Here is a 23,818-nt window from a genome sequence, read left to right on the forward strand (position 1 = left end):
GGAATCACACTTGGGTAATGCATGTTCCTGGCCTCTGAACTCTGCCAGCTCTCTTCCTAGAATATTTCCATAGGTTCCCTGTTTCCCCTATTGATTTCAGAATTAAGCTTTTCAGGAAGAATACGTTCAGTCTGCCGACAGACTAGCACACTGTTCAATGTTAGCAGATTTGAACAAAAGTAGTGATTGCAGTATTAAAATTTCTGCAGAATCACTTTTCATGAACATGAACCATAAATGCGTCCACCAGATACTTCTAGTCCTTAAGACAAAGTTTCCTCTAGGTTAACTTGCATTTCCCAAAGTGCTAACTGCGCCCACCTGAGAGCATGTGTCATTCTGTCAGGGCGCACTGCTCTCAAAATAATCAGCTTCTGTATTAAACTTCTTTTCTTCCACTCTTGTGGTAACTTTTCTTTTTCTGGACACTCGGATTCTGCCCACTTCCTCCACTGCTTCGCTGATCCTTCCACATCTCGGTCTAGGCCTTGGAACTCTTCCATGAGGGCTACTGCCTGTAATACAGTAGGGGAACAGATGGGAATGGGGTGTAGAATAGCTCAGAGTTTGACATAAAGATGAATGTATCAAACCCTGTGTAAGTAACTTGTGCTGGATAGTGTTTGTTTCCTCTCTAGATTTACTCTGTACCCTTTCCTGCCCTGCAAAGAGGGTGATTGCTAAGGATGGCTTGAACAAAGTTCCCTGGATCTCTGGCCTGGTTGGGTTTGACCAATAGGGTTGGGTTTGACCAATAGGAACCACTGGCAAAAGGGTTGGAGAAGAGAGGCGAGGTTATTTCTTCCCCAGCTCTTTCCTGTGGTGACATAGTTTGGCAGTGGCTATGTTTCTTTACAGAATGCCACAGGTTCCAAAGGTAGGCTCTCTCCCATAACTTCATTTCTCAGTAGTTTCAGTAACTGCCCCTTTTCCACCTTTTTCCATCCCCATCCCTGGTTTGTCCCCTCATCTTTACTCCCATATTATAAAAATATACTCTTTGTTCAACTTTTCTTAAAAATCACACTTTCGTGTGCCATTTGTTTTCTGCCGAGAGCCTGACTGATACACAACTGAACTTGAACTTCTAATTCTAAAGTAATAATCTAATTAAAAATGCTATTAAAATAAAACCTAGGGGACTTCCCTGGTGGTCCAGCGGTAAAGAATCCGCCTTCCGATGCAGGGGACGCGGGTTCAACCCCTGGTCGGGGAACTAAGATCCTACATACCACGGGGCAACTGAGCCTGCTTACCGCAAACTACAGAGCCCACGTGTCCTGGTGCCCGTGCGCCACAACTTGAGAAGAGAAAACCCGCACGCCACAACTAGAGAGAAGCCCGTGCGCTGCAGCGAAGAGCCCACGCAGACAAACAAACCAATATTTAAAAAAATCTAAACGCACTATAAAAATAAGGAATAACATAGTTATTTTTAATACACAGAAATGTTTCTGCTTTAGAAAAAAAGAGTAGGGTGAAACTTAGCCTGAGGAACTCCAGAGCCTCAGAGAATAAACTTTTAATAATAGGATCTTCTAACAGAAAAATGGAATAAGGATTGATGACTGGGGTTGAAGAATACTACCACTTTTTCCTCTACAGCATTCTGCTCTGCTTAAACATTTTACAATTATAGTAAATTACTATATTGCTGTATAAATTAACAAAACTATTTTGAAAAAGCAGAGAAATATTATAAAAAAGAAAACAAAATAAAGAAACTAGATACAGGTCAACTGAAAAAAGATTATTCATTGGGTTGACCAAAAAGTGCCTTTGTTTCTTAAGTAAAAATAAAGGACACATTTTTCATTTTCACCAAGAACTTTATTGAACAACGTATTCACCCTTTTGTTCTATTACCTTCTGCCATTTTTCAGGCAACTTCATAATTCCATCTTCCCAAAACTCTTACCTTTTTGAACAAAGAACCGTTCCAGGTGCCTTTTACAGTCTTCCAGGGAACGGAAAATTTTTCCGATAAGAGAATTTTGTAAAGATGGAAATCCGAAGGTGCAATGTCTGGTGAATACGGCTGGCGAATCAGAACTTCCCAGCCAAGCTGTAACAGTTTTTGCCTGGTCATCAGAGAAACATGCGGTCTTGCGTTGTCCTGATGGAAGATTATGCGTTTCCTGTTGACTAATGCTGGATGCTTTTCATCGAGTGCTGCTTTCAGTTGGTCTAATTGGGAGCAGTACCTGTTGGAATTAATCGTTTGGTTTTCCGGAAGGAGCTCATAATAGAGGACACTCCCTTCCAATCCCACCATATACACAACATCACCTTCTTTGGATGAAGGAAGACCGGCCTTTGGTATGGTTGGTGGTGGCTCATTTCACTTGCCCCACGATCTCTTCCGTTCCACATTACTGTACAGTATCCGCTTTTCATCACCCGTCACAATTTGTTTTAAAAACGGAACATTTTCATTACGTTTAAGTAGAGAATCGCTTGGGGAAATATGGTCAAGAAGGGTTTTTTTCCTTAACTTATGTAGAACCCAAACATTAAAGCAATGAACATAACCAAGCTGGTGCAAATGATTTTCAGCGCTTGATTTGGGTATTTTGAGTATGTCGGCTATCTCCCACGTGGTATAATGTTGACTGTCCTCAATTAATGTCTCAATTTGATCGCTATCAACTTCAACTGGTCTACCCGGCTGTGGAGCATCGTCCAGCGAGAAATCTCCAGCATGCAACTTGGCAAACCACTTTTGACACGTTCGATCAGTCACAGCACCTTCTCCATACACTGCACAAATCTCTTTTTTCATTTCGGTTGCATTTTTACCTTTCTTGAAATAATAAAGCATAATATGCTGAAAATGTTGTTTTTCTTCCAACTTTAATACTAAAATGGCTACACAAAAATTCACCAATTTTGAATAATTAATTAATTTCTTTTTGGCTTTGTTGGGTCTTCATTGCTGCACGCAGGCTTTCTTTAGTTGTGGCGAGCAGGAGCTACTCTTTGTTGCGGTGTGTGGGCTTCTCATGGCAGTGGCTTCTCTTGTTGCAGAGCACGGGCTCTAGGCACGTGGGATTCAGTAGTTGTGGCGCACAGGCTCAGTAGTCGTGGCTCATGGGCTCTAGAGCACAGGCACATGGGCTTAGTTGCTCTCCGGCATGTGGGATCTTCCCGGACCAGGGCTCGAACCCGTGTCCCCTGCACTGGCAGGCGGATTCTCAACCACTGCGCTACCAGGGAAGCCCCAGATTCACCAATTCTGATGTCTTTGTTTTAATTAATTAGTTAATTGATTAATTTATTTGTCGCTGCGTTGGGTCTTCGTTGCTGCGCGCAGGCTTTCTCTAGTTGCGGTGAGCGGGAGCTACTCTTTGTTGCGGTGCACGGGCTTCTCATTGCGGTGGCTTCTCTTGTTGCAGAGCGCGAGCTCTAGGCACGCAGACTTCAGTAGTTGTGCCTCACGGGCTCTACAGCGCAGGCCCAGTAGTTGTGGCGCACGGACTTAGTAGCTCCGAGGCATGTGGGATCTTCCAGGACCAGGGCTCGAACCCGTGTCTCCTGCACTGGCAGGCAGATTCTTAACCATTGCGCCACCGGGGAAGCCCGATAAGTCTTCTTTTTAAAATGCACGCTGATATGACAGCTGTCACATACAATCTAACAAAATGGTTTTGAATCAAGTTAAAGACAACTAAGTGCTACCAGAGCCATTTACGGAAAAAAACGAATGAACCTTTTGGCCAACCCAATATATTCCTCAACTTTAACCAAAGGTCCTATACATTATACATATTTATTAACAACTTTCCCATCCATAAATAGGTCACAAGTTCCTTTACTTCCAAATAAGAAAAGGGAAACTAGTAGATGTTTGTGGAAATGTAAATTGGTTCAGCCACTGTGGAAAAGAGTATGGGAAATTCTTCAAAAAATTAAAGATAGCATATATCTACAACGGAAATGGTGTATATCACCTGTATTTTTTAAACTACATTTCTACATCTTAGAGAACAGAGATTTGAAACAAGATTTAGCAATTGAAAAATCATGTTCCTAACATACCTTAATAGCGCTCCATGACTGATCAGTTAGGAAGTCAACAGGACTCATGTAAGCGCATTCAACTGTGAACCGAAGCAGGAAATCCAATTCAAGAGGATCTATCTCTTTCTTTCTCAGCAAAATCTTGAGAGTACACAAAATTGAAAAGGTCATTTGGCTTGCATCAAAATCAAGGACGCAGTCACCACTTAACAGATATGATTGAACAGACAGAAGTAAGCCTTCTGAGAATTCCTATACATACATATCTGTTCTGTAGTTGAAATAAGGAATCTTAGATTATGCTCGTGATCTCAAAATCTTGATTGGAAATCGAATAGCAAATAATTACGAAGCCTGGTTTATTTCAAATTTAATACCCGTGCCTATTAGCAGCATATCTGAAATATGCTTTCATATTTAGCCTTCTACTGTTAGATCAAACTTGTCTTGAAACTTGTTATACAAATTGACAAAGCCTCAGATGACAATGGATTGAATTACTAAACAAAAGGTAAAACTAGTATTGTAAGTTAGTCCTGGTATAGAAATTATATCCAATGAACTGCAAGATGTATAAAAGATTTTTCTTATATGGGAGATTATGCTGAGAAAAACTGGAAATTGTTGTTTTACAGATACAACTAAGCAAACACATCACGAACCGAAACTTTAGACATTCTGGTCACAGAATTGTTAAGGAGTCCATAAAACACTTGAGTGGAGGGCACAAATGACATATTTCTAATTTCCTCATAAAAACTGTAACACCTTATAAAATTAAGCAGGTAAAATGTTTGAGGTTTGTGCTACTTAAAAATTCTAGATATTTTCAAAATGCATTATGGGTGGTAACGTATATCAAAATATCTTATTGGATAATTTTTCTTAATTCAATTTGATTTATTTCAACACACAAGAAATTGTCCAAATAGATATGAAGCTTTGATTTATGTAGACTGTCAGTATTTCAGATAGATTATAATTTATCTAGATATTCTAAAAAGAAGTTTTAAATAGATGTGCATGCATGTGTATGCATGTCATGTTTTATCATCCCTGGTCCATTACTGTTCATGAACAATATGTATAAACACAAAAATTTCAGCAAAACCCACAAACAATCTGATTAAAAAATGGGCAGAGGAACTGAATAGGCATTCTACCAAAGAAGGCATACGAACGGCTGACAGATAACATGAAAAAGTGCTCAACATCACGAATCATCAGGGAAATGAAAATCAAAACCACATGAGACATCACCTCACACCTGTTAGGATGGCTGTTAGCAAAAAGACAAGAGATGACAAATGCTGGTGAGGATGTGTACACTGTTGGTGGGAATGTAAATTGGTGTGGCTACTATGGAAAATTGTACGGAGGTTCCTCAAAAAATTAAAACTACAACTATTACAGAATCCAGCAGTTCTACTTCTGGGTGTATATTCATAGGAAATGAAATCACTATCTCAAAAAGATATCTGTACTATGTTCATTGCAGCATTATTTACAATAGCCAAGTCATAAAAACAACCTAAGTGTCCATATATGGATGAATGGATGAAGAAAATGTGGTATATATATGTGTGTGTATGCGTGTGTGTGTATAATGTATATATATGTACACACATATATACAATGGAATATTATTCAGCCATAAAAAGAAGGAGATCCTGTCATTTGCAACAGTAAGGATGGACCTTTAGGGCATTATGCTAAGGAAAAAAGTCACACACAGAAAGATAAACACTGTATGATCTCACTTTTATGTGAAATCTTAAAAAACAGAATACAGATACAGAGAATAAACTGGTGGTTGTCAGAGGTGGGTGCTGAGGGGTGTAGAAATGGATGAAGCTAGTCAAAAGTATAAACTATCAAAAAAAAAAAAAGTATAAACTTTCAGTTATAACATAAGTCCTGGGATGTCATGTACAGCACGGTGACTATAGTTAACATTACTGTACTGTATATTCGAAAGTTGCTAAAAGAATAGATCTTAAAAGTTCTCATCATGGAAAAAAAAATGTAACTATGTACGGTGACGAATGTTAACTACACTTATTGGGTAATCATTTCATAACATATACATATATAAGATCATTACACTGAACACATAATACGTCATGTGTCAACTATATCTCAATAAAATTGGGAGAAAACTGAAAAGAAAAATTTTGTTTTGTAATGCATTACTCCTGTTTATCACATACATTATAAAATGATTACACCCATATATTACTTTTTTAACCCAAAGGAATCTATTAATACCAAAAGTATTGAAAGAAGTGCTAATTTATCACTATTAACAGCAGGTATTTTATTTTATTTCATTTTATTTTTTTTTTAACATCTTTATTGGCATATAATTGCTTTACAATGGTGTGTTAGTTTCTGCTGTATAACAAAGTGCATCAGCTATATGCATACATATATCCCCATATCCCCTCCCTCTTTCGTCTCCCTCCCACCCTCCCTACCCCACCCTTCTAGGTGGTCACAAGGCACCGAGCTGATCTCCCTGAACAGCGGGTATTTTAAAATGCCTTCTTTGAGCAAGGCACTTGGGAGGACACAAAAGAAATGACATCTTTCATCACAATTTGAACTGATAGAAAAAGATATACAGTAAATGAACTAATAAAAGGACCACATTCTTATTTCATCTAGGAATGTGGTCCTCAATGTTTCTTTCTCATCACGGGCACTTTTATTTAAACAGAATCTATTGCAGAAGTCCACATCAAAAAGAATAAAAGGGTAGTAGGTCTCACTGAAGTTAGGAGCGTGAAATGTGGAGCTCCCTTCACCCATTCACTGTTTTTTAAAGGGGCTCTGAAAATCTCCTAGGGGCACTCAGATCTGGAAAGCTGAGCTTGAGATTCTCTCCAAGGAACTCCCCGGCAGTACCTGGGAGGTCTGTACAGGACCTGGGAAGGTGAGGCCAATGTCTTCATTGACCTGTTTTTCAGGATGACAGCTGATGTGGCTGCCCAAAGTGCAAACCCACCCAAGCCAATGCACCCTGACCTACTAGCAGTTTGTCATATGCCCAAGTTCCCTCTGCGAAATGGAAACTCTCCTCATGCTGCGAAGAGCTTCCAAAACAACTTCACTTCAGCAGCAGTACATAATAAACAGAGATGCGTGACTTTGGTTCTGGGGCTGCTTTTGAGTGACTGATTTCCTTACCTGAAAAGCCATCTGGGACAGAAAGGTGAGTTTGTCCTTCTCAAACAGCGCCCGGCTGGTGTAGAGGAAGACGGCGTGGGTGATGCTCTCGGTCAGGACTGAAACGCGTCCCCGCGTGTCCTCCACCTTGTCAGCCTGCTCGATGGCTCTGTGGAACAGCATGTTGAAAGCCTGGGGAATACAAGTGACCGTTAAAGGGTGACAACTGGTGGCTGGATGTCTAGCTAGTCTCAGGCACACAGGCTACAGTTTATCTATGGGGAGAGAGAACAGGACGGGTTTTACAAGGATTCTATGAGCTCTTAGAACAGCTTCCGGCACCTGGTAAGTGCTCATTCAAAGTTTGCTGCCATTACTATTATTTTTAACATTATTTCATAAAATCTACCCACATTTCCTCCCTGACCAATTGAATTGCACTGTCCTCTCTTCTTCTACCCATGCGCTTTTAAAAAATTTATATTTTTATTTTTAATTGTGGTAAAATACCCAAAGTGTAAATTTACTGTCTTAATAGTTTTAAGTGTACCGTTAAGTAGTATTAAGTATTTTCACACTGTGGTACAACCAATCTCCAAAATGTTTTCTTCTTGAACAACTGAAACACTGTTAAACAACAACTCATTTAAAAAACTCATTTAATTATAACTCCCTATTCCCTCTCCCCCCAGCCCTTGGCAATCACCGTTCTACATTCTGTTTCTATAAGTTTGACTGCTCTAGATACCTAATATAGTGGAATTATATAGTATTTGTCTTATTGTGACAGGCTTGTTTCACTCAATATAATGTCTTCAACGTTAATCTATGCTGTAGCATGTGTCAGAATTTAGCCTTCCGTTTTAAGGCTAAATAATATTCCACTGTGTGTACGTACAACATTTTAATTTATCTGTTCATCCAGTGACGGACATTTGGTTTGCTTCCACCTTTTGTCTGTCGTGAATAATGCTATGAACATGGGTGTACAAGTATCTCTTTGAGACCATATTTCGATTGTTTTGGGTATATGTCCAGAAGTGGAGTTGCTGAATCATGTGGCAATTTTTTTTAAAGAACTGTCATATTGTTTTCCAAAGTAATTGCACCATTTTACAATCCTACCAACAGTTCAAAAGGGTTCCAATTTCTCCAGATAGTTGCCAACACTTGGTATTTTCTTCCTTTTTCTTTTTTTTAATCTTGTAGCTATCTTAATAGTTGTGAAATGGTATCTCATTGCGATTCTGATTTGCATTTTCCTTAAGATTAGTGATGTTGAACATCTTTTCAAATGCTTGTTGGTCATTTGTATGTCTTCTTTGGAAAAATGTCTATTCAAGTTCTTTGCCCATTTTTTAACAGGTTATTTTTTTGTTTCTATTATTCCACACATGTACTTTTGTGATCCCCTTTGATTATCTTGTCCTTTTTAAAATCACTCAATATTTCTTTCTTACTCCATTGTATGCCTTGGTAACAAGGGGGCTGAATAGGTTTTTACATATATCTACATATATTTAAATACATAGGTAAATATATCTAAATATCTATATCTATAAATAGATATAACATAAAATATTAAATTTTTTGACTGGTGGACAGGGGCCGAAGACCACAGACTGATTGGCCTTGAATTATGTATATTTGACTGAAAGTAAAACCCTACAATGACAGACATGTGGTAAATATTGGTAAGAAGGTATTAACAAAGTACTCATTTAATATTTACATTTTAAAATCAATTTTTAATTTACACACAACAAAATGCACCGTTAAGTATACAGCTCGAGTTTTGACAAATGTATATACTTCCGTAAAAATCACTGCAATCAAAATGTAGAAACGATCTATTCATGTCACCCCCCGCCAGAAGTTCTCATGTGCCTCGTTGCAATCCGTTCCCACCACGATACCTACCCCTGCCCACTGCTGAATGTTTCTGTCACACCAGATTCATTTTAGCATCATATAAGTATGTACTTGTAGTACTTTGTTTTTGAGTGCACATACGTTTTCATTTCCTTTGGGTAAATACTTAGAGTAAAAATTTTAGGATCATTTTGTAAGTGTATGTATAACATTATGAGAAATTAACAAATTGTTTTCCAAAATGGTTTTAACACTTTGCATCCCAACCAGCAACATGAAAGAGTTGCAGTACCACATCGGTGCTAACACTTGTTACTGACAGTCTTGTAAAATTTTAGCCATTCTACCGGGTATACGGTAATACGTCATTCCGCTTTTACTTTGCATTTCTCTGATATCTGCTGAGCATCTTAAAAATGTGCTTGTGGGCAATATTTATGTCTTAGTATACATGCACAAACCTTTCTATTTTTTTTAATTGCGTTGTCTTACTATTGAGTTTTCTATTCTGATATAAGTTCTTTGTTAAACATGTGTATTGGAAATAACTTACTGGTCTATGGCTTGTCTTTTCATTTTCTTCATGTCTTCTCAAGACGATAAATTTTTAATTTGATAAGGTGCAATTTATCAATTTTTTTCTTTCTCTGGTATCCTAAGAATAAATCTTTGCCTAACCCAAAGCCCAAACATTTCCTTCTATTGTTCTCCTAGAAATTTTAGAGTTTAGCTTATTCATTTTGAGCTCATTTTGTATATAGAGTAATGTAGTGGCTGAGGTTCATTTTATTCCAAGTGGATATCCAGTCGTCCCAGCACCACTTGTAAAAACTATCCCCTCCTCATTGAATTGTCTTGGCATTCACTGCAAAAAATCAGTTGACCATACATTTGTGGGTCTGCTGCTGGACTGTCTATTCTGTGCCATTGATCAGTGTAGTTTTCTTTAGGCCAATCAGTGTAATAAGTCTCGAAATCATGTACTGTAAGTCTTCCACATTTGTTCTTCTTTTTCATTATTTAGTTATTTTTAAATACTCTGCATTTCTACACAAATTTTAGAATCAGTTTGCCAATTTCTACAAAAAAAGCCTTCTTGGATTTTGATTAAGACTGAATTAAAACTATAGATTAATTTGGAGAGAACTGAAATCTTAATAATATTGACTGCTCCAAGCCACAAACATGGTCTCTCTCACCATTTAGTTAGACCTCCTTTAATTTTCTTAACAATGTTTTGTAGCTTTTAGTATGCAGATTTGTATTTGTTTTGTTAAAATCATCCCTAAGAGTTCCAAGATTTTGGAAGCTATTGTAAACACAGTATTGAGGTATTACTTTTATTTTTCAGTTGTTTGTTCCTCATATATAGAAATACAATGAGTTTTGTATATTGACTTTTTATCCTGCCATCTTGCTAAAAACTCACTTCAGCTTTTTTGTAGATTTCTTATGATTTTCTACACACCTGGTAAGGTCATCTGTGAAAAAAAAAGACCGTTTTTCTTCTTCTTTTAAAATTTCTGTGTCTTTTATTGTATTACTTCACTGGCTATAACCTCCAGTGCAGTACTGAATAGAAGTGTTAAGAGAAGATATCATCGTTTTGTTCCTGATCTTAGGGGAAAGCATTCAATTTTTCAACATGAAGTGTAATGTTAGCTGAAAATTTTTACAGATGCCCTTTATCACACAGAGAAGTTACCATCTATTCCCAGTTTGCTCAGTTTCTTTTTTGTCTCTTTTAACCAGGTGTTGAAATTTGTCAAGTTCTTTGTCTGCATCCATTGAAATTATTATATGATTTTTCTCTTTTTTATTCTATTAATATGAAGAATTCCATTGTGTGGTTTTTTCATGTTTAACCAACTTGCATTCCTGTCATAAATCCCACGTGAGCATAACAGATTATGCTGGCGGAGGCTGCTCTGTAGTTTTCTTTCCTTGTAATACCTTAGCCTAGTTTTGGTAGTTGAGTAGTCCTGGGCGGTTTTATTTTTCTCCTTCTACCCTGCAGCTGTTCTAAAATCCAATCCCACTGTGCTTCTCAGAATTTCTGCACGTGTTTCACATTACTAGACACTTGCTAGTTATTCGTGACTCTTCCTCTTTATTTTTGCCCATATCCAATCCATCTCCAAGGGCTGATTATTCTAGCTTCAAACCATAAGTCTATTCACTTCTGAGTCTTCTGCCATCATGGCAGTCATCTGCTTACAGCCTTTCAATGGCTTCTTTTTGCCCACACGCTATAATCCAAACTCCCCAGCATAGACCTCATGTGATCTAGACCCTCCTACCTCTCAGGACTCATGTCTTGCCATCTTCTCCCTCTCTCATTACCCTCCAGCCACATAGATTCATTCACCTGGAATCTCGAGAACTCTTTCCCATCTCACACATCCTTTCTTTCTCCAAACACTCTTTACACGGCCAAATCCTATGTAACCTTTAGGAATCAGCTATAATCTCACTTCCTCTGAGGCCTTCCCTGAGCCCCCAGTAAAACAGCCCCTCCATCCCTACTGTTCTCTCGCATTGTATTTGTCACTTTTATACACACACACAACTACACATCTCCACTCATATCTGTGTTTTCCAAACTGTACACTCAGTAACCAGCACAGCATCTGGCACTATCATTGATCTCAATAGCTATTTGTTTAAAAACTGAATGACAGAATGAATGAATACTGCCCAGAGGCAGAATGGTACAAAGTAAAGAGCGTGGGCTTTGGAATCAGCCTTGGGTTCAAATCCTGACTCTTACAATTATGAAATGTGAATTCTTTGGCAATTTATTTAAAATCTGAACATGTTAGTTTTTTAAATAGGGATATAATAATATACTTTAATGAGATGTTTCAGGCATAAGAATGCACCAGAGTATGAAAGTGCCTTGCATGTAACAGTGGCTCAATCAATAGTTATTCTCACTTTTTATCCCTCTATACCAAAATAAAATGCGAAATCTTTTTATGAAACATGTACACTTTCATAAGGAAAGTAGAGGAGCCTCCAGCAGAATTCCCTTATATATATTAAACTCCTTAAGACTCTGTGTGAGAACAAAAACTATGTACTGTGATGTTGCATAGTTTATCTCAAAGCCTTATTGAAAATTATAAATGAAAGTTAGAGAGAAAAGTGAGGATTTTTTCTTTGTCTTGTTTTTTTTTTGCTAGCTAAGTCCTGGAGACTCCTTACTGTATGCACTGATTGCTTAAAAATAAATTTTAAACTTCCAGAAACAAGTTGAACTCCTCAAGTTTAAATTTTTTCTTAGTCTAGTCATCATTACCTTCAAAGAGAATTGATAGATGGGGTTGATTTTTCTGAGGTCATTAATAACAAAATAAAGCAGAGATGCTCTTGCTGCCACGGGTCTGTAACACTGTCGGGCCTCGTTGATTTTTCTTTCATTTTCTTTAGCTTCAATCACCTACGGTGGGATCAGACAACATAAGTAACTTACTCGTCATATTGTCTATGTGATGGAAGGGACATATCTGAAATGAGAAATTAGTAGTATTAAAATGGATAACATGTATGGCATCTCTGTGCTTGGGCTTTTCTAAGATCATAAAATTCATATTTTAAAATAATCTTTTTATAAGCTGAGTTTTAAGTGAGAATGGACATAACTCTAGCTGTGTTAATGATTACAGAGTAAACAAACCTGATTGTTTTTGGTTCTACAGAATTTATTCTGAGTAATGTCACCTTCCTGCCTCCCCTCTCTCTTTCGGGGGTTAATAACCCAGCTATATCACCTCCCAGGGATAGCTCTGGAAAGTCTGCTGGGTCAATTCAATGTCAATAACTTTATTAGTCAACAAGGTATACAAAAGCAGCCAAGGTCAGTAAAATATCCAACAGCCGTGCTTACTAAAAAGCCTTTATAGAAAGACTCGTGACTGTCTACTTCTGACTTTGCACCAGATCATCCATATGCTCATATAGTTCCATTTAGTTTATCTTTGTATTAGCCTCTGGGTACATTCAGAGTGATAATTAAACACTCACACCATCATCAACTAACATATTCATTTTTATTCAAGACACAAATCTCTTCTGTCTAGGATTGCTGCTGGTCCTACGGTTTTATAAGATACAGTATTTGTCCAACCTTTTTTTTTTTTTTTTTTCTGCGGTACATGGCCCTCTCACTGCTGTGGCCCCTCCCGCCGTGGAGCACAGGCTCCGGACGCACATGCCCAGCGGCCATGGCTCATGGGCCCAGCCGCTCCGCGGCATGCGGGACCCTCCCGGACCGGGGCACGAACCCGTGTCCCCTGCATCGGCAGGCGGACTCCCAACCACTGCGCCACCAGGGAAGTCCATGTCCAACCTTTTTTTTATAGACTTGATTCATCATACTTGTATGTAAAAGAAAATAAAGAAAATGTAGAGGGGAGAGGGAAGTCCCAAAATGGCAATATATTAGGAAGATAGGAAGAGACATTTTAAGAGACAGTGAGAAGTTAACTTCAAAGCTAAGACCTAATTTACTTAATTGCTCTAATCTTTACCATTTAGCAGCCACCTAGAATTCACTTACTTAAAAGGATAGAGTAACCTGGGATTCCATTTCCTCGCTTAAACTAAGACAAATATATTGGATGTGTGGTGACACAGCCTTGGCTGGGTAATTAATAGATTACAGTAATGAGGATACTCCAGAAAGCAAATGAGGGTTCCTCTCATTTTGAAACATCAGCATTTTAAGGGCTAGTGGCCATTTGTGAACGTCCGAAGTGCATGCAGAAGGCACACTGGGACACATGTTGGACATTCAGCAGGAAGTCGACTAAATGAACACTTTTTTCTAGCTTTTAGGAAATGTCACTTTCCCGGGGGAATAATGCATTTGAGAGCAGCAGGAGATCACCCCTGGCTCAGTCTCCCAGCACTGAAGGCCTGTAAACAAAACTGCAACTCTAAGTATTTCTCTAAAATGCACAATAGACCAGGAAGCCTGTGATGAGACTGTAGGATGTCGGTTTCCCAAAGGAGGCTAAGCCTTTTAAGATTTTAGACTACATAAGCCAGCAGGGCCCAATTTTCTTCAAAAATTTAGTCACTCAGGAAAAAATAATAGCCTGACAGAGTCTAATCTGAAAGATTGGATCTTTGCTGCGTTAGGAGAAGCACAAGTTCAACCACCTCTCCATTCAGAACCCCACACAGTCCACTTTTTAAGGGCAGTTTATGAAAAGACCTGAATTCCACAAAGTGTCAGTACTCTTAGAGAACGGCCAAGTTGGATTACATTTTCACCCCGAGCACTTCATTCAAATGGAGCATTAAACCCCGCCAGGCAGCCTTTGCCTTTTCCTACCTTGCACTCTATCTCTGCCGCGGTGGCCTTTGCTCTCTCCAGGCTCTCCACCAGTTTGGTGTCATCTAGAAAGCTCCCCTCTGCCTCAGAGAGACGCAGAAGGAGGTCGTCCTCCAGATACTTCAGCTCTATCTTAAAGTCATTTTGGTGCTTTGTCAAAACCAACTAAGGCAAACCAAGCAAAATGTGAGAAAGGTGATTAAATTCATGTTTTTAAGCAGAGTTTCCTTAATCATCAATTTCATGGAATCATATATGATGAAACACACGTAGCATTAAAATTGTACTAATCAAAAACTTTCTTAATTCTTTAAAAAAACATTCAGAAGGCATGGTGAGAGCTGGGTGCACTCCAGGGTCCAGAGCATGACCATATATCATTCATTTAACCTACAGGAAGAAACTTCTGGTTTCTGCTTCACATTGAAAGACAGAAAAGTCATTATTTCCATCCTCACACAGGAAAAAAGCTAAACGTAACAGCCCTTACTTACCCATCAGAGGACTGAGGTCACGGGGCAACTGCTACCCTGAAAACTACAGAGGTGGGTGGATCCAGACAATCACGGGTTCTCAGGAACATTTAAGTAGTAATCAGCTAATTCCTGGAGGCAGAGCTTGAGAGTTAAAAACTCCCGGGGGCCCAGGCAATCACTTGGGGAGAGGAAGCCTGGGGAACATTCCTCTATAACCTGGGCAGAAAGAAAGAGAGCCCTCTCTACCCTGATCAGAGGAAGAGATAGCTCTCTACCCTGGGCAGAGGGAAGGAGATCCCTCTCTTCCTTCTAACCTTCCAGGGCAAGTACCTGCTTCTCTAGCCCTGCTTTCCAGGACTAGTACGCGTCTTTGCCTGCCCTAGTCACCTGCATCAAACAAGACCTACAACTAGCCCATCTCCTGTGGCACAATCCTAACTACTTATCAGAAGTACCCTTGAGCTGCTCCTTGACTGTTCAGATACACCCTCAGTTTTCTCAATTAGACTGAAAGATCCTGGAGGGCAGGCAGCCCATCTTACACTCCTGTGTCTGGCACTCTAATCTGTGCCCTGAATAAGTGTTGGGGGAATGATTTCACAATTTTTACCTTAAGTTTCTCCAAATCTGGCCTTTCAATACTGACAACCGCTGCCAGCAGCTGGGCTTCCAGACCATCTTCTGTGACCGTGAAATTGAGGAGGGTTGTCTGAGCTTGCAATTCTGGCTTATAGTGAGGATTTGCCAGTTTTGTGTGAAGGATAAGACGAAAGCTGTGGTTAAATTCACACTCTTTATCCCCAATCTTGATGTACCTAAAGGGGGCATAACAAAGACAGTCAGGAGGCTCTCATGCACCATAACTGATATGAAGGTGTCACTCCACTCCTGTATTCTAGTAATGTACACAGGCCATAAAACCAGGTGATTTATGATTCTTCATCTACTCTCTGTCTCCCCAAAGTGTAAGAGGAGGAATAGAAATGATCCATCCACGAAACCTCTATATGATTAAGTTTCCTTACGTGGAAAACAGTGATAATAGTAGTACTCACCTCATAGTGTCACTGTAACAGTGAAACACAATAAATCATATAAAGAATCTGTAACAACAAATACTAGCTTTATTTACTCTATTATGCTTTCTGTGATTAATCTTATAAACATTGTTATTCTTTAAGGATAAACTGAAATGAGTATGTATGCATTTATGTGTGTATATACATACATACGTGTGTATATACATACACACGTAAAATCTATGTATATGAAAAATACACATAGACTTGTGCTTAAATATGCTTAATTTAAGCCACTTAAAATTAGGCAGAAGTGATTCTTTTTTCTAAGCCCCTGTCATGTGACTATGAGTAATGGTAACAAAAAAAAATTTTCAATAAAAATAAAAAACATACAAATTCCTTGGGCACTTTACCCAGTTTTAATACTTTTGGCACTGGCTCAGAAGCAAAGTTTAGGAAGCCTGTTGTGTGGGATGCATGGACAGCATTCTTGCAAGCTCCGTCTCACACAGGGGTGGGCTCTCAGAGACCACGCTTCTTTTTGTGTCCCTGTTCCTCTGGCCATGGGGACCCAGGAGCAGGTACTTCATCTGAGCTGTTCCAACAAGAGTAACCTTTCCTGGGATTTAGTATTGGGACAGAAAGAATTGAGAGTTGGAACTGGAATCTCTAAGCTCGTGTTGAAGTCACTCTGTCTTGCTGGTGAACCAAGCAGCAGAGAAAGACCGTCCTGGCTGCCCAGAAAAGAAGAAGTAAACCAGTATTCAGATGAAAGAGTAACACAAAGGAAGCATGTTCTGGACTTCCAGGTCCCCTCTTCCTTGAAGCCTGGCTGCATCTTCCCCTCAGTTGCCATGGCACCCTGCAGCCTTCTAATAGTCTCTGTTTTGCTTCACCTAGATAGATGTGGTTCCTGTAATTGCAAGCAAAGCTATGAATGAATGCGGTCTCCCCCGCCGAGGGGAGGGCCTGATTTTTCTCTACCTCAGATGCTGGTAGCTAATCCCTAAAGATGTTATCGCCTGGGCTCCCTTGCCCTCCGGGTTTTGGATGGGCTTGGCCGATGGAAGAACTGGTGGGAGACAGCAGTACAGGAGGAGAGAGAGGTCCAGTGGATCTTGCCAGCTTCAGGGCCGTGGTCTGGTGAAGGCTATGTCCTGCTATGACCCATTTCATAGCTCTGCTTAGAGGACCTAGTAATACCTTCAGGCCTACAGGTAGTAAGGGCTTCCCGCTGCTGTAAATCCTATGTACCCTTAACACCTCTACTGGGGTCCCTTTACCCTTTGCTCTGCAAATGCTTTTTGTAAATAGTCACTATGTTAACTCTATCAAACAATTCCAGCCTACTCTGTGGTCTTTTTCCTGCCAGGAACCTGCTATGAGGCTCTAGCCAAGGGGAAGTTATTTTTGCACTCATGCATCAGACAGACAGAACCCATGAACTCTGGAACTTCTCAAATTCTTCCATCAAAGTGGCCTGAACTGCGTTGGAGTGAAAATTCATCTAAGGACCCTGGGAGCATGGCTGAAGCAAGGAGTATCTTCTCAGTCTCCTATTTTACCTTAAATACTTACTAAAATTCTGAATTCTTCCTTATTTAGTGTATATTTTCATTATAGAGGTATCATCATGACAATGATAAGAATGTTACCCAAAGCCCATATTGTTTTTAATTTAAATATAGTGTGTTAAATAATCATGAGGGGAAAAAGGTGACCACTTATCTCACTGACTTACGGGAGAGATGTTACCTTCCTAAATTTATCAACTTTGGTAAATTGGATCAATTCAAAAGAAAGACACTGTATAATAAGTTCAGCATTCAGGCAATGCTGAATCCTCTTTACTAAAATGTCACAATATTTGCAATAACTCTTTTTAAACTTGAGGAGAGATACTCAGAATGCCCTAATGTGATAATATCTTAGGCTGCTGTTGGTGGATGTTTCATAACTGTGTCTTGCTCTGAGATGAAGTCTCTTGCATCAAATAGTGAGGAAAGGGTACCTGATACACTGGCCACTCTATTTGACTAGGGAGATTTTTATAAAACAATTTTAGTGTGTAAAGATTATTTAAAAATCAGAGTTTTTTTAAATCGCTAAAGCTTTCATCACTAAATCACTGAGTCACTGTAGCTTTCATCATCACAGCTAAGAATCTCAAAAGATTGATCAGATTCATGACCTAGTGTCTACATCCATTTCTCAACTTTTGTTTCCATTGTAGTGATCCTATATTTCAACAAAAACTTTCACAGTTCTCCACAAACCTATGGACAATTAATCTTCGACAAAGGAGGCAAGAATATACAATGTGGAAAAGACAGGCTCTTCAGCAAGTGGTGTTGGGAAAGCTGGACAGCTGCGTGTAAATCAATGAAGCTAGAACACACCCTCACACTATACACAAAAATAAACTCCAAATGGCTTCAAGACTCAAATATAAAACAAGACACCATAAAACTCCTAGAAGAGAACATAGGCAAAACATTCTCTGACATAAATCATACCAGTGTTTTCTTAGGTCAGTCTGCCAAGGCAACAGAAATAAAAACAAAAATAAACCACTGGAACCTAACCAAACTTACAACTGTTGCACAGCAAAGAAAACCATTAAAAACAATGAAAGAAAAAAAAACCTATAGAATGGGAGAAACTATTTGCAAACGATGCAACAGACAAGGGCTTAATCTCCAAAATATACAAACAGCTCATACAACTCAGCAACAACAACAAAAAACCAAACAACCCAATCGAAAAATGGGCAGAAGACCTTAATAGACATTTCTTCAAAGAAGACATACAGATGGCCAGTAGGCACATGAAAAGATGCTCAGCATCACTAATTATTAGAGATATCCACATCAAAACTACAATGAGGTACCACCTCTCATCGTCAGAATGGCCATCATTAAAAAGTCTACAAATAACAAGTGCTGGAGAGGGTGTGGAGAAAAGGGAAACCTCCAGCACTGTTGGTGGGAATGTAAGTTGGTGCAGCTACTATGCAAAACAGTATGGAGGTTCCTCAGAAAACTAAAAATAGAACTACCGTATGATCCAGCAATCCCACTTCTGGGCATATACCCAGATGAAACTATAATTCAAAAAGATACATGCAACCCTATGTTCATAGCAGCACTATTCACAACAGCCAAGGCATGGAAACAACTTAAGAGTTCATCGACAGATGAATGGATAAAGAAGAGGTGGTACATATATACAGTGGAAAACTCCTCAGCCATAAAAAAGAACAAAATAATGCCATTTGCTGTAAAATGGATGCAACTAGAGATGATCATACTAAGTGAAGTAAGTCAGAGAGAGAAAGACAAATACCACATGATATCATTTATATGTGGAATCTAAAATATGGCACAAATGAACCTATCTACAAAACAGAAACAGACTCACAGACATAGAGAACAGACTTGTGGTTGTCAAGGGGATGGTGGGGAGGGAGAGGGATGGACTGGGAGTTTGGGGTTAGTAGATGCAAACTATTACATTTAGAATGGATAAACAACAAGGTCCTACTGCATAGCACAGGAAACTATATTCAATATCCTCTGATAAACCATAATGGAAAAGAATATGAAAAAGAATATGTATGTATAACTCAATCACTCTGCTCTACAGCAGAAATTAACACAACACTGTAAATCAACTATACTTCAATAAAATTAAAAACAAATCTTTCACAGTTTTTGGTTAAGTGTCCAAGCTTGAAAAAATCTTCCCAACAAGCTACTTTGGAAGCCTTTTTTTTATTAAGTTGAATGGTGAAGTCTTCAAGTTTTGGTTTGTTTTCACTTAGGACTTCCTAGTGTTTAATTTTGTTCCAGAAGGAAAAAAGCTTAATTCAGGTGGCAACCCTCTTCTAAGCCAGTATATCTGTATAATACATACTTTCCTTTAAAAAAAAAAAAAAAGATCAAAAAAAGAGTATTCACATCACCGTTAAAGTGAAACACTGAGAACAGCAAGAGGTAAATGAACTACAGGCCAATTGTTAAAAGTGAACCAAGGAGTAGCTGCTAGTTAACACTTTTGCACATATCTTCCAGTTGATATGCTCATTAAGATAATCATTACCTTATAATTTCTTCAGTTATTTGTTTTTATCATGAAACATATTGCAACCAAATATTCATTCACTCAGCAAGCAGTTACTGAACACCTACACAGTGCCAGCCTGTCAGAGAGTCTTCTAGGCACTGGGGCTTATAATCGTTACCAAAACAAGCATGGTCCTTCCTCTAACATTATTACTTACTCTCTCATAATAGGTATATGACTACAACATTTTACATACTGATTCATTTATTCTTTTACTTATCCAGTTCAATAAATAAATATGTATTAAGTGCCTACAATGTCCGGTCATATAAAGATCAAAGATCTGCCCAATTAAAAGAAAGGCAAAGGATCTGAATAGATACTTCTCCAAAGAAGATCTACAAATGTCCAATAAGCACCTGAAAAGATGTTCAGCATCATTAGTCATCAGGGAAATGCGAATCAAAGCCACAGTAAGGTGCCAGTTCACACCCACTAGGTGGTTATAAAAAAAAACCAAACACTGACAAGTATTGGCGAGGATATAGAAAAATTAGAACCCTCATACATTTCTGATGGAAATGTAAAATGGTGCAACCAATTTGAAAACCAGTTTTCAGTTACTCACCATCTTAAACATAGAGTTACCATGTAACCCAGTGATTCTACTCCTAGGTACATGCTCAAAAGAATGGGAAGCATATGTCCCTACATAATTTGTACACAAATGTTCACAGCTGCATTATTCATAATTACCAAGAGGTGGAAACAACCCACTGTCTGTAAACTCATGAATGGATAAACAAATTGTGTTATATCCAAACAAAGGAATATTACTCAGCCATAAAAAGAAAGAAGTACTGATACATGCTACAACACAGATGAACCTTGAAAACAAGTGAAAGAAGTCAATCACATCTAAGTCCACATATTGTATGATTCTATTTATTTGAAATGTCCAGAAGGGATAGATCAATAGAGATGGAAATCAGATTAGTGGTTGCCTAGGGATTTCAATTCTAAAATTGACTGTGGTAATGACTGCTCAATGCTGTGAATACACTAAAATCCACTGAATTGCCCACTTTAAATGATTAAGTTGTATGGTATGTGAATTACACCTCCATAATGGTGTTACCAAAAGTGAACAAAAATGAACAGCAATCTAACAGAAGGTCAGTCACTTACATTTGAGCTTTTATCAATCTGTAAGGTAAGTAACCGTGCTAATTATAGTTTCTCAGAGGTTCAGTCTTCACTTTTGAGCCTAGTGAGGTGTGTTACAGGATGGTCTTAATCGATAAGGACACCTTTCTTAGTCAATCTGCTTCTTTTTGACTGAAGACATATTCAACCATATCTACATTGACAGCACCATCAAAATTTCTCCCATTAATGGAGCTTCCCTGTCCAAGGGTTTCCAAAATTGATCTTGCAAATAGCTTTGAGAAAATCTTTCTTTGCTAGTGTCATTCGCTATATTACTATTGGCCTAGATTTCAAGACTTTCATGATTGGCTCTTAATGGAAATTTCAAGAGTGATGGTTTCATGTAATTACTGCCTGGGGTTCTCACACATAAGCCATTCCAAAGTTTATGCTCATTTACATCTCCACAATAACAAAACTCATACTTTAAAATAAACCTCTGTGTACGTCGTCTTGTGATTTTCTGACTACTGCTCCATCTTGGTTTGAATTCATTCCTCCCTCGTGTAGTGACTCTGAGAAATGCCAGGTCTATCACGACCTTCTGTGATTTCACACTGAATCTGCTTATGAATTTTCACTGAGTTTTGATTCACATCTCATAAACTTCATTTTTTAACCACTCACCTCTATCCCCAGATGAAAAAGGAATTTAAACATTTTTTCACTTGAAAAATGTACATTTAAATGAACACTGAATGAATCAAGTCCAGTATTTTCATTACTGTTGTCTAATGGGACAGCTCACTGTGGCAGGGTTAGGAACTGCGGTACGCAATTCAGATTTGAGGTGTGTGCAGTGGGTGGGGATGGAGAGGGTACTTGAGAATCAAAACAAGCCCCTAGCAAGAAGGCTAACATATTCTACTGTACAGCACAGGGAACTCTGCTCAATACTCCGTAAGAACCTAACTGGGAAAAGAATCTGAAAAAGCATAGATACATGTATCTGTATAACTGAATCACTTTGCTGTACACCTGAAACTAACACAACATTGTAAATCAGCTGTACTCCAATGTAAAATAAAAAGTTAAAAAAAAAAAAAACCCAGATGTCTAACACATTTGAAAGTCAGAGGTGTTCAGGCCTCATGGAGAAATCCCGGTAGAGGAGTTGGAGAATTCTTTCTGTAAATGGCCGGAGAGTAAGTATTTCAAGCTTTGTCAGCCACGTACGTCTCTGCCATATATGCTTCTTTGTTGACAGATCTTTAAAACCATCCTCAGCTCCTGGGCCACATCAAGACAGGCTGCTTGCCCGTCGCCACGCCACAGCGTCCACCAGTCTGTGGTGTCAGCGTCCTCTCCTCTCAGTGCAACAGCAGCTAAGGCCACTGGACTGCCCAGTAACAGCAAGTTACAATTTTTCCAGTTAGCCACTACACCTAAGCGTGCTTCCCTCTCTAGGTGTCCGAGAAAAAAAAGGGAGGGACTGGCCAATACGGAGCATGAGGTTCTGACAATTTTGCTTGTGGGTGCAGGTGACACTAGCTTTTGACTCATCAAATATGTATTAAACCAAACATCTCAGTTAGAGCCACACTCCATAAGGTGACTGACAGATGATTCTATGGTTCTAAACCTCCCTTGCATACCTACGTATGCCCTGAGGCATTCACATACCCCAGTCTGAGAACCAGAAATCCATCTGCTAGAGGGACAGAGCTGACTTTCTCTGTGAAGAGACAGTTAATCGGGGAACTTGCCGTGCTGATGGCAAAGAGAAGGATATCTGCCTATAAAACTGGTTTTCTATTTTGCTCTGAAACATTACTTTATAGGTTTACATTTCCCAGGGATAGTAAATTATCCTCAATTGGGGTGTTTACGATCTATGAAAGGCAAAAACTACATAATGACTCAGTGGGTTTTGTCATTGCTGCTAGGTTAATTTTTGGTTAATCTCTGATCTGGGAAAAATAAACTGACGGCTAGCGGTCTCTCTTGACTTGAAGGATCCAAAAAACAACGGAGTTAACCAGAGGGGTGGGAAAAGCAAACAATCACTGTGTTGTTTCTGTGAAAGACAGGAGTCCAGAGTTTGTAACTTCTAGAAAACACAGCAGGCAGTTCCGAGCGCTTGAAACGCAAAGCCAAGGAGAAGCAACAGCAGGTGGGAAGGGCAACCTGAAACTTGGACCTCTACTCTCTTCCAGCTATTCGGTAAAAACTGTGGTTCTTAACCCACCCTCCAGCCCCACACCCCCCAGGAACAGGACTCGGGCCCCTGTCACTGCATTGCAGTGAGAAGCAAGCGGGGCAGGGGTCTCTGAATGTGGGCTGGAATTGCTCCCAGAGGGTTTTTACTCATCCCTCCAAGGGACTGGGTTCCTCCTGCCCCCTTTTCTCTCTGGCTGAGAAGTGCTGGTTTGGACATGACAGACTGATTATATGAACTCGCAACTGAAATAAAATGGGTTTTCCCAGTAAAAACACCATATTTTAATTGGATAGGACAGAGAGTGAGCTGTCCACATTCTGTCTCACCTAGCAGAGTTGTAATTTTAGAGCCAGAAGGGCCCCTAGAGATCATTCAATGGATTCTTTTTTATGGACCTTAAGGGTTTATGACTTGTCCAAGGTCATATAGCTTAGTGGCAGAGATGGGACCGGAACCTGGGTGTCTATACTCCTAGTATAAAGTT

The 23,818-nt window shown here is 39.1% G+C and overlaps 1 protein-coding gene across 1 annotated transcript in view; it reads right to left on the bottom strand.

Annotated features, from left to right (window-relative positions):
- Positions 1–23,818, bottom strand: part of DNAH11 (dynein axonemal heavy chain 11) — a 315,311-nt gene that overhangs the window by 31,087 nt on the left and 260,406 nt on the right. Inside the window, 6 exon segments of the mRNA XM_029233957.1 lie at positions 322–515; positions 4,039–4,161; positions 7,210–7,380; positions 12,362–12,502; positions 14,402–14,566; positions 15,488–15,692. Coding sequence (XP_029089790.1) covers positions 322–515; positions 4,039–4,161; positions 7,210–7,380; positions 12,362–12,502; positions 14,402–14,566; positions 15,488–15,692 — 999 coding nt within the window.

This window comes from Monodon monoceros, unplaced genomic scaffold (genome assembly GCF_005190385.1).
Source record: "Monodon monoceros isolate NGI ecotype Baffin Bay Population unplaced genomic scaffold, NGI_Narwhal_1 Super_Scaffold_2, whole genome shotgun sequence".
Taxonomy (NCBI): Eukaryota; Metazoa; Chordata; class Mammalia; order Artiodactyla; family Monodontidae; genus Monodon; species Monodon monoceros.